This window comes from Uranotaenia lowii, chromosome 1 (assembly GCF_029784155.1).
Source record: "Uranotaenia lowii strain MFRU-FL chromosome 1, ASM2978415v1, whole genome shotgun sequence".
Classification (NCBI taxonomy): Eukaryota; Metazoa; Arthropoda; class Insecta; order Diptera; family Culicidae; genus Uranotaenia; species Uranotaenia lowii.
Window position 1 is genome coordinate 189,118,495 of NC_073691.1, and position 12,475 is coordinate 189,130,969.

Below are 12,475 nucleotides of genomic sequence, written 5' to 3' on the forward strand. Positions count from 1 at the left end.
GGATTCCTGAAGGTAGGACCAAGAGACTCAATTGAAGAAGACCAATACAAGGCTTAGGACCAAGCTAAGCCCAGCTTTGTTTATCATAGGGCATCAGTCGTAAATGTTTGAGTAAAGCGGAACATCTAAAATCGGATTCCCTCCAAGGTAGAAAGCTTAAAGCATTATACATCAGTACTTGTAGTTATTAAGCTTTGAGCGTGTATTTCAATTGATTGGAGGCTTGGATGCCAACTGTTTTTCAGAAAAATCTGGAAGTTTTTGAAAATATGTCTGAAAATTTATGAATGGCAAATTTTTCTGGAGGCGACCTTTTTTTGGTCGCATTATCAAAATATTGCATTGTAGGGAAAAATGCTCATTTTTTATAACATTCATACAGTAGACAGCTTAGCTTCTTGTTTGATGTCAGGGATGCCAGGTGTTCTGATTTATCAAGATTTGTCCTGATTTTCGAGAAGCCCTCCAGATTTTTCAAAAAAAAAAAACGCTTGAATTGTCCTGATTTTCGAATAGTGGTCTTTAAAATGTCCTGATTTGTCTTGAATAAAAAAAAATATCTTTAATATAACTGAATTTAAAGTTAAATGATGAGAACATCAAATTTGGTTCATCAGTTACATAATTGGAGGCGTCTTCAGTAGCTGTATTTTGCCTTTAGTTATGCAATCTAAACAGAGCTGCAGTTAGTGGTGTCCTGAAAAATCCTGATGTTTTCCAACGCGGTGTCCTGATTTTTGACAAAACCATCTGGCACCTCTATTTGACATCCATCTTCGTAGCATTCCTCACTTTTTAATAACTAATTCGAACCATTTTCTGCCATTTTAAAACGAATCCGTGTCCAAACTCAAAAGTTTGGAAAGTTTAGAAGAAATATAAAAAATCTGGAGGTTGACATCACTGAATGGAGACATCACTTCAGTCATGATGGGAAGAGTGGAAGAAATTCTAACATTTGAAGCACTAGTTGAAAATTTTACGATGCAAAAATGTTCTCAAGATCTTTGGTCGTCAATTTTTCTTCAATTTTGATTTTTTTTGGTGATAGCAATCCAACTATTTTTGAATTTCAGGATTTCTAAAAAAACAAGTGATGTATAAACAAATTGACGGAACAGACCTTAAAAATATTTTGCATGGTACAATTTTCAAATTGTGCTACTCCAAATGTCAAAATTTCTACCACTTTTTCCCAACACGAGTGGGCTTGTTCTAAAGGCTAGTCCACACTAGGAGACAGATCGTCTCGAGGCGGTCTCAATGTCTCCCATTTTATTCGGGAGACACTAATATTGTCTCAGATTTCCAACAACAACAACAGTCACCAAAGTTCGTCTCACAACATAAATCGTAGTTCAAGTTGCCTAGTGCGGACTAGGATTTAGGTTATTAGTATAAGGGATTCTTTGGCCTCAGCCGTATCCTCAAAACCTCGCAGCCTTATTAGAGATGCTAGGTTAATGTTGCCAAAATTTTTTCATCACGTCAAATCCGGGCTATTTTATCTAAAAACCTTGCAAAATTCGGGCATTTTATTTAAAAATTATCAACCGAACATTCGTGCAATACTCGGGCAAATTTGGTCAAAATCCGGGTCATTTGCTCAACAAAAATCATGAAAAAATTAAAAAAATTTCCGTCAAAACTCGTCAGCGGATTTGCATAAATGAAAAAAAAAATACAACACAATTTGTTTTTTTTTTTGTTTGATTTGCAAAACAAAGTGAATAAAACCGGGCAAAATCCGAGCTTTTTCAACGAAATCCGGACAACCGGCCCGGGCCGGACTTTTCCCAAATTTTGTTTTAAACATCCGGGTAATCCCGGATAAAATTGGGCAATCTGGCAACCTTATGCTTGGTGATTGTTAAAATCACTTTTTGCTTGCTGCACGATGGTACATTTTCAGAACTGATTCAAATTTTCAACAGCTTCTAAACGATTGAACTAATTTTTAAGACGATCGTGAATAGAAAAAGAGAGGTCTTTTGTTTGCTGATGGATTTTTCCGGGTGATACTAAACACTTGACAAAGTTTTCTATACCTATTTGAATGCCTGTTTGATACATAAAACGATTAGTAGGCAACTTAAGAACAAATTCAATCTATTCATCCTTAAAAAGACAGTTTATAAAAGTCACTTTGAATTCGAAAATAATACCCAATATGCTCTTACCACCAAGAAGCTTGATGATTTGTGACGATCTCTGTGAATTTGTGCGTCCCTTCGTATGTATCAGCTAGTATTTGGTTCATTTGTTTTGAATGAAACTAAACTAAACTGAAATTTCAGTAGGTTTAATTATTCCAAATTTGTTTGATTATTAAAATCAACTTTTTTTTTCCACGAAAAAATGTCTAGATATGGAAAATTTTTGACATTTTTTTTCAAAAATAACCTAAGCACAGTGGCTCAGAAACTTGACTTTAAGTACTGTTTCGGTTGTAGTTTTCACACACTTGAAGCATTTTTTTTCCTAAATTTTCAAACATATTAACACTGACTCATAGCTACATTTTTCTACAATTTTTTGTTAAAATTTTTCCTCAAATAACTGAGGTATTTCAACTTGTTCGAAAAGTGCATATTGTACATATTTTTCGAAATGTTGTCGTTGTTTTTCCCCAACCCCGCATTAAGACAAGGTTTATGTTTCATCTCTCCTACTTACCTAAGGATTTTTATTTTTTTCTGAAAAAATCAATCCAGAATGGTGTTAACTCTTAGACCTAACTGCCAAAAATTAGTTCAGATCGAAAAACACATGGATCGAGGATTTGTGAGGTTTTCGAAATGGCGATGTTTCGAACAAATAGGTCCACTTTCCATTTTTCGATGTTTTTAAGCTTCTCTTACGCTCCTTTTTTGGTACTCAAAATTAAGTTTAACCGTGGTTCAAAACATAGTTCGATTCTATGAAATTTAAGTGAGTTCCATTTTTCCTCCTTACGATGGTTCAAAACTCATTTGTGCCAATTTTGCGGCACTGCATTTTGGGTAGCTACGAATAAAGGTATGAAAAAAAGATCAAATTGGAACTAGGTTGCCGAACTTAGTTTCGAGTATGTCTGTTAGAACTTAGTTTTGCGATTGTCCAGTCAAACTCAAAGTTGAGGGCTGCCACTGAAGTTCGATTTTATGAACTAAAATTGAGTTAAATTTTCCTCCATACGATGGTTCTAAACGGAACTCGAACTGCGAACTAAAACTAATCCCATTTTTCCTTCGGCGAAGGAGCAAAATTGAGATCCCTCTAATGAACTAAAAGTGGAACCCTCTTTGTGTTTGTGTGTGTGTGTATGTTGTATGTTGAACTGAAATACTCATAACTTAGTTCGATGGTAAATGCTTGGCATCGAACTAAGTTTTGAGTATTCCAGTCAGAAATTAGTTTTGCGATTGCCGAGTCGAACTCAAAGTTGGGGGTCACCACTGAAACAAAAACAACTTTTTTTTGAGTGTGAAAAAAGGAGCGTGTAGCTGTTACTTTCGACAACTGCTTTTTAAACTGTTTTCATTCGTTTGGATTGCTAGATTAAAATATTTTAAACCTTCTGCGTAAAAGTAAGCAAAAATTATGATTGACTTTGGTTTTATGTCGATTTAAGTGGACCCCGTCAAAAGGTGGGGTTGGGCACTAGAGGGTTAATTTGTAGAGTTTGTCCTGTGGTTTCTGAGATACAGAATACCGAATTTCGGTGTTTCCCGGTTAAGATTTCTTCGTGATCCTTTATGTGTTAAGAATGAGCTCCGTCTCTCCATCAAAAACTTCCCAAAAATCAATCCCCGACTTTCTCTTACCTCCGTCGTCTGTGCTTTCGTCGAAGTTTTTGTTGGTCATCTGGAACAGCGCATCCAGCGGGGTCCCGTTCGGGGTCACCTTCTGGCCCGAAGATTTTCCACCACCGGATCCCCCAACACCACCGGCGCCGGATCCACCCGACTGCGAGGACGATTGCGACGACTGATGGTCCGAGGTTCGGCCGATTTCCGGGGAGCAGCAGTCCCCGCTCGCAGCGGAGCTGGACCGCTCCGAGCCGCTCTCCGAGGGGATGATGTCCATGCTCATGTGCCGCAGCAGCTGGGCCTGGGCCCGGAAATGTTCCTGCAGCTGCTGGTGGTAGTCGAGCGCTAGCCGATGTTCGTAGTGGAGCAGGGCAGGTGGCAGGAATGGTCGCACCGGGATCGGCCCCCGAAGGTGATCCCATGGTCGGACGATTTTGGTTGCGGCGGCCTGAAGCGTACTGTGGTGCTGATGTAACGCTAACGCACTCTCGCGATGATTGCTGCTGTCCGTGTCCCGGCCGAGGATGTCCGCTATCGAGAAGGACTTGACGCTGGAGGTGGGGGCGGCTGATGGGACTGTGGCTGCTGTGGGCGGTGGACTGGGAGGTTCCCGCGTGGGGCTCGACGGATCCTTGGGGCTTGTACTGTTGTGGTGATGCTCGACCATTCGTAACCTTTTCAGCGGACTGAAGTAGTCTTCGGGCCGGCTGTGGTGGGTTGGCAGGTGGTGGAGATGATGCGGATGATGATGTTCCACCGGTGGTGGACTCGGGGATCCGACTGAAATTTCCGACCCTGCCGGACTTGCTGGCGGAGGACTCCTGCACAACATTTTTTTTCAACTAGATATCTTAACTTCTAGCAACACACAAACAATTTCCCTAAATCACAGATGAGGCGTTACGCCTTCGTAAGGTTTTCACCGTTGCTTAAGTACACGCACTAGTCACTTGTCAGTTGAGGAACGTTTTTCTCTTCACCTGTCACTGCGGCTGCTACTTCACAAACAATGGTGTTCACACACGACACTGATAAACACTGCTAATAATCCTTGATTGGTACCGAATTTGTTCCATCATCTTCTTGTTCGAACGAAAGCGATTTTAGAAAAATTGTCTGCACACCGCCAGACAACAGTAGAAGCACGCAAACGATCATGCAAAACGCACTCGGCGCGACTTCTTGATAACAGCCAAGCAGGCTACGTCGAGGACGACGACAACAAACAACGACGACGGCGACGAGTTCGAAGTCGAAGAACAACTGCGGCGGTTGGCGTGATGTTTCAAATCAATCAATCAATCAACCTGCTAATGGCAAGTCAGCCACCTTTGTGCTTCCCTGCGGCAACAACACAAAGAACAACAACACCATCCAACTTCACTTGGGGGTCGGTCGGTCGGTCGGTTGGCCGGTACCTTTCTCATTCACCAGTGCTGTCGAACTAGCTGGACTGATGGGCTTCGACGACCACTTCCATGACCCGGCTGAGTGTATGTATGTGTACCAAGCTAGGTTGCACAACAATCCTGTGCGGACGAATGAACGAAAAAACACCGAGCTCCACAAACTCGCGTATTAACCCGTGGCAACAACAATGGCAACAATGACAGAACAGACACGGCGCGGTTTGCTGCGATACAACCCGGAGTTCGACGGTTGAGAGGCTCCGTTCAAAGCAAAACACGCACACGGCACACGAATACGGCGGGCACTGACAAACTGACAGCGAGCAACCAACTCGCCTACTCTCCTGGGTTCGTCGTTGGTGATTTGCTTTCGAATGCGACGGCAGAGCAAGAGCGAGATGGGAGAAGAGAGATAGGCCGACCTAGACGGGTTGGTGTGAGCGAATTGGTAAAACAGGTTTTCGGTCGGTTTGCTGTAGTGCACTTCCTTTGGTCCGCCGCTGGAAGATGGACGCAAAGCGATACGGCAAAACAGGGCGGAGCCAAACTGGTTTGTCGACCAATGAGGGAGCGACGAGAAAAGAAAAATGTCGGCCGGCGGCAATCGGACTGGAGAGAGCGAAACACGCAGCAACTATTGGTTAGGTAGTGCTCACTCTTTTGCTCCAAAGTTAACAAGGCCGTTCGAATCATCGGTGTATAAAGTGGAAAGGGGTTTGGGGGAAAACGGCACTGGAGGTGGCCTCCCCGAGCGAGACACACTCGAGAAAGGCTAATTTGTTAGGTTAGTTAATTGACTTTTGAGCGCATATAGTTAGGCTAAGTGTAAAAGTATTTAGAGTTAAATGTATTATTTATTGCACGCGGACGGGCCAGAGTCGTTTCTCGTTTCTCCATTAACACTTTTCGCCCGTCATCGTCGTCGTCGTTCGCTCGTTCGTTCGTTCGTTCGCTCGCTCGGCTAGATTGGAGCGGATCCCTTGAAACCCCACCGTCCGCCCACCTGAGGTGGGCTATCCATTTCCTCGGTTGGCCATTAGCATAAATCAATGTGGGTGTCACTCACTTTTGAAAAGCGCAGCCGGGCCAACAGTCGGAAGGCGAAACACACAAAAAAAAAAAACACTCCAAAGGAAACCGAACTAAAGGCGAACGCAAATTAGCGACGGTTCGGTGAGTGCTGTTATTTTTTTTTTTGGTTGCTGTTTTATTTTTTTTCTCCCTGGCGTTTTGGTCCCACTTCAACTTTATTTGTTCCATCATCAGATCAGGGCGATAGAAATTAATTTAAAATCATTTTCTGGTGGCGCTGCTGCTGGTTTGCGTCGCAGGAACTTTTCACAAACGGAATCGTGGGACAATGGCTTGCCACTCGCTGTCGGATTGGGAAAGGCCTGGTTTCCGCGCGGGAAATTGCTTTTTCATTAATTATCAAATAATTTAGCGCAATCGATTGGGGATGCAATCGCGAATGGTGCAGTTTTGGTGGTTCAAATGAAGATTTCGGATTTTTTAATTGAAAATATCATAATTTTTCGTTTTCTGTATCCGCAATAAAAGATCCATTTTGAAGTAGGCCACATCTACACATTAATTTTTTCTCCTGTGGTCGGGACGATTTCGTCCTGTATTTGCAACAGCTGAAATTACAGGACGATTTGAGGACAGCAAAACTGCTCAGGAAAACACCTGTCAAATTGTCCTGTAGGTTTGCAATGGTTTCCTCCTGTGATTTGCAGGAAGTTTTCGGACTATCCTGTAGGCTCAGGACTGATTTCTTTCGATGTTTAGATAGTTATTCGAATTTCGAATGTAGAAAATGACAAAAATATTTATTTTTCAAATCAAAACAACATTTATTATTCTTAATTATAAGCACTAAGCAGTATACCTTTAGTAAAAGTTATATTGATACACTAACGACGTCGCTGCTGGTCTAGTAACGTTTAGGCATTCATATAAGACTGCCACAAACACATTTCGAATCACAACTTTCATTTTAGAAACGTCGTATAGATCTCTATCATGTATGTGCACGATTTCCTGAGCACTCGAAAGGAAATCCCTTCTAATTTATGGATCCAGGAAATTCTTGTTTTTGACAGTTCCAAGTGTAATTTTGAGCTGTTTTTCGGTAATTCGGAGGACTCAAGGGGAATAACTACTATCTTAGTTTGTACCTTATTTTACGAGACAGACTAACAGATTACACATTTGTGTACAGAATGTCAATATTCGGGACGCCCTCAATTAGATTTTTTTGTGATCCTTTACACTGAAATATCTAACGTGTGTTTTACATACACTAAACACCGGCCTAAGAAAGCAATGGCAATGCCAAATCTGGCACCTTATATCTTCAGAACTAAAGGGTGTTCGAATCAAAAGGTGGTCAACTTAAATTCGTCGTATTTTTTCTAATCATTCAAATGAGACAACCTAAACATCCCTCATTTTGTAGATGTGGGATTTTGACATTAGATCTTAAGATATCAACGAGGCGGCCAAGCAAGAGGAGCTATTTACAAATCATTGAATGTGATCAAATCAATATCTACACAGCAAATTTTTTTTTTTGCTGGAAACCAGCAAAATTTTGCTGGTTTTGTCCCGCTGACTTTCCAGCAATTTAAATTGCTGGAAAAAACAGCAAACGTTAATGCTGGTTTCCAGCAATTCAAATTGCTGGAAAATCAGCAATCCAGATTGCTGGTAACCAGCTTTTTCTTTCAAAACAACCGGCTGTATTTAGTATCAAATTTATATTTCAATTCAAAATTAAATTGAGAATATTGGCTGTGCATATTATTAGCAATAAAAACAATTATTTTCTCCCATTTTTCAATAAGGGATTTATTTATTTCGAGAAACACATTTTTTTTACAATTTTCTATCATCGGCTCTGGGGTGGCTTTGTGCCAAAGTGTTGATCATCCATCACCTGTAAAAAATTTTTTTGATTAGTATCTTTTATGGAATATCTACCTGTCCAATGAAAACTTACCCTTGACTTGATGCCTGGTTGCTAGAATATAGAGGAAAATTGAAATAATTATATTAATCCGACCAAAATTCGTAAAATAGAGTCTCACCTTGCTCCAGCGTACGAAAACAAACAGACTCCAATCTGACAACTCGGTTGCTGATTTTCCAGCAAACTAGATCAATTGCTGGAAAGTCCAGCAATTTGAAAATCGATAGCTGATTTTCCAGCAAAAATGACAAGACTACAACCGAATGCTGAAAAATCCAGCAATTGGAAAACCGATTGCTGGTTTCCAGCAAAATTTTGGATTGCTGAACGTTTCCAGCAATTTTTTTTGCTGGAAATCGAGGCAAAAATTTACTGTGTAGATATGATAATGGATTTTGAAGGAAACTTTGCTCAATTATTTTTGACTTTTTATCTTGCATCTTTAACATCTAGAAAGTGTGTTTGTTTAAAAATTTGAAAAGAAATTTTGTAGAATTGTACATTTCACACTTTCACAGGCATTCAAATGCTTTCCATATTGTGTATGTCGATCACTAGAAACTTAACTATCATCAAAAGAAAGTGACCCATTTCTAAATAAAAATGAACTAAGCTTTATAAAATTTTTCCTAGCCAGTAAATCCTTAAATTTTAAAAATTTTCCAGGGGTTTTAAAAAGGTTAAAAAATAAGGTAGGCACCAAGGCTGTGCGAATGGGGGGGTGTGGGGAGGGGGAGTGTTTAATTTCAAACAAATAATAACATCCAATAATACAGGTTGGGTTTAAACCCTATTTCAACTTTCCTTAAGACTTTAAAACATTTTGAGCTCTGCGAACAAGTTAAAGAGGTTTTCAATTTGTGTACTTTTCACTATTTTTAATGAAGTTTAAAAACAAATTGAATTCATAATATTTTTAAAGCAAAAGTCTAATCGTTTTGCAGATTTGTGCACAAATTTTATTAAATGAATTCAACTTTTTAAAAACTTGTTTCCGTGTTGTAAGGAATTTTTGTAATGATATCTTTCCCAATTTTTATAAACTGTAGAACTTTACTTTTTTAGATGCATCATCATTCATCATGCATCATCATCCTTGGAATGTTATTCCTTAATTGAATTGATTGCGTACTTTAACAAATTTAGAATCAGATTTTTTCTGTTACCGTAGATTTGTTATTTCATCAGTTATCAATAATTTATTCCACTTAATACTGCATAAAAACTCCATAACACTAAAACGCAAGGTAATTGGCAAAATTTGACAAAAGATTAGAGTTCAGGACGCTTTAATCTATCTAATCAATCATTCAATAATAGGCACCAAAATGCTGATCCTTTAAATTATCAACTTTTTTTTAAATATTTTTATGGTTTAACGAGTTCATTAAAAAAATACCTTCATAAATATTAAAAAACTAATATTTTTAATCTTCTTTTTTTAAATTTTCAGATAAATTCACCAAATTTTAAATTTAAATTTTATGAATTTTTTTTCATTGTTTTTCTTTGTTTTTCAAATCTGATTTTTTGTGTTCTAAAAACATAATCTTCTGCTTTTGAAACTTAATTTTTAATGAGAAAAACAAAGTTTCCACCTTCTGTCCTTTTCAAGACCCAATATTTCAATTGAAAGCGACAAATTATTCCGATCTTGAAATTTTAAAATTTCAAAACTTTCGATTGAAATGTTATAAAAGTTTCCCTAATTTATATTATATTATATTATGTTTTTCAACCGATCATGATTTTTACTTAATCTAATATCTAGTTGATTTGATTCGAATTAGCAACTTTAAATTTGTATTTTAATGAACAATGTTAACTAAATTTGTATTATCTTTGTGCTTTCAATTAATTATTTTTATTTTTATTTTATCAGTTTCTTATTGATCATTTCCCAATCTGTCCAATTGTCAGAGTAATTGAACATGTTTTGTTATAAATATCTAAAGCTATTATTTTGACTTTCAGAACATTTTTAGCTTTTTATTTCAATAACTGGACAAATTTTAGTAAGGAAAAGGGTTTTATTTTTGACTTTGATCACTGACAATCTTGAAATAAAATTAAAAATTTCTTCTTTTTATCAAAGAAAATTCCGTTCCTAGCTATTGAATAAATTTTCCTAGGTTCAAATGTTCTTTTTCCTAATCAAGAATTCAGATTTCCAATCGCAATAATTTTTTCCATAATTCAAGATACTAGAGTGGTCAAGCCTGCAAGAATTTATTTTCAAACAAATTTCTAGTTCAGAATAAGGAACATGATTTTAAATGATTTTTCAATGACTTACCAGAAATAGCATTGATTTGAAACATTTACCTTGTAATATAAACAATAGATAAAGCATTAAAATGTATAAAAACCCAAAAAACAATTAAAAACTAGCAAATCAAGAATAATCAAGAATTCCTGTGATAACTTTTAAGTGCTCCCCAATTCTGAATTAATCTGAATTTTAATCATTACAAAGTCCGATTAAATCCAATTGTGTCCCAAACCCCCATTTTTCTTCTGAATTAAAAATATAAACCTATCTAGGCCAGTGGTTTCCAAAGTTCTCCCTACCGCTCCCTGGGGGCGCTGAGAGCTTCCAGGAGGGCGGTGAGCGCAAATTTGAATATGAGGGACGTTGGAAGGGCTCAGGGGGGCGGCGAAGTCCTATTAAAATTTACATTTTTACAAGTTTTAAAACATCGTAGAATTTGAATCACAACGTGTAAGTTAAAGGGTGATACGGTCAAAATTTGGTCAATATCAACTTGACGTATTTTTTTCAATTTTACATTTAAAAAACCTGAACACCCCTCATTTTGAAAGTGTGTGTGTGTAAAATTTTGTTCCTATTTTTGATTTTGGAATTCACTCTTCAGTTGTCAAAATGCCGTCCAAGGAAGAAGAGCAGCGTATCAAAATTTTGCTCGCGTATCGCGAAAATCCGAGCTACTCGCACGCAAAGCTGGCAAAGTCGCTAAAAGTTGCCAAATCAACCGTTACAAATGTAATTAAAGTGTTTGAGGAACGTTTGTCGACAGCCAGGAAGTCTGGATCGGGGGAAATCGAAATCCGGAAGCCGCTGAGACGACAAAGAGAGTTGCCGGTAGTTTCAAGCGAAACCCTAACCTCTCTCTCCGAGATGCCGCAAATAAGCTGGACGTATCGTCTAAAACCGTGCATCGAGCCAAAAAACGAGTCGGACTATCGACTTACAAGAAGGAAGTGACTCCAAATTGCGATGATAAACAAAATTCGACGGCCAAAGCGCGATCCCGGAGGCTGTACACGACGGTGCTGACGAAGTTTGACTGCGTGGTAATGGACGACGAAACCTACGTCAAAGCCTACTACAAGCAGCTTCCGGGACAGGAGTTTTATACGGCAAAAGTAAGGGGAAAGGCAGCAGATATTTTCAAGCACATGAAACTGTCAAAGTTCGCGAAGAAATATCTGGTTTGGCAAGCCATCTGTACCTGTGGCTTGAAAAGCATCATATTCATAGCTTCCGGCACTGTCAACCAAGAAATTTACGTGAAAGAGTGTTTGAATAAACGTCTGCTGCCTTTCCTGAAGAAACACGGTTGTTCCGTACTGTTTTGGCCGGATTTGGCATCTTGCCATTACGGTAAAAAGGCCATGGAGTGGTACGCCGCCAACAACGTGCAGGTGGTTCCCAAGGACAAGAACCCTCCCAACACGCCAGAGCTCCGCCCGATTGAGAAATACTGGGCTATTGTCAAGTGGAACCTAAAGAAGACCAAAAAACTGCTAAGAACGAGCAGCAGTTCAAGGCAAACTAGCTATCTACGGCGAAGAAGGTGGACAAGATGGCTGTACAAAATCGGATGGCAGGGGTTAAGCGTAAGGCCCGGCAATTCGGATTTGGAAAAGCGGAAGCCCAACTGAATATTTTTCCTGAATTTTATACTAATTAAACTTGAAAAAGAAATTTAATTTGATTTTTTAAATAAACGATTTCACCGATTTACACGCGTTTTCCCTTGACCAAATTTTGACCGTATCACCCTTTAATTTCAAAACCTTAGTTCAATACGTACGATGCGTTTCATTCTTTTTTTTATCGAAACGTTTTTAACTTGGACTTTCGATTGAAAAATCGTTCTCATATCACGAAACATGGAGATTGATTTCGAGCCCGTGGGAAACTCGGTAGAATCCAGATGAAATCAATTAACCCAATGTTCCTATTAGCAATGAAAGTAGCCAACATCGGCCCGGACAGCTCTCAACGTACGTGGTTGGCTAATGGATCGATTATTATCGATCGCTCAATCAGGCAA

General features: G+C 38.8%; 1 protein-coding gene across 2 annotated transcripts in view; it reads right to left on the bottom strand.

The window, feature by feature from the left end:
- LOC129740647 (homeobox protein B-H1-like) overlaps positions 1-5,508 on the bottom strand; it is a 48,371-nt gene extending 42,863 nt beyond the window's left edge. For both annotated transcript variants that reach the window (XR_008736316.1, XM_055732395.1), the window contains exon 1: positions 3,807-5,508. Coding sequence is in view for 1 of the 2 variants with exons in the window: in XM_055732395.1 (XP_055588370.1) it covers positions 3,807-4,623 (817 nt within the window). In the remaining variant the exon portion in view is untranslated. The remainder of the gene's footprint in view (positions 1-3,806) is intronic.
- Positions 5,509-12,475: the final 6,967 nt, after the last annotated feature.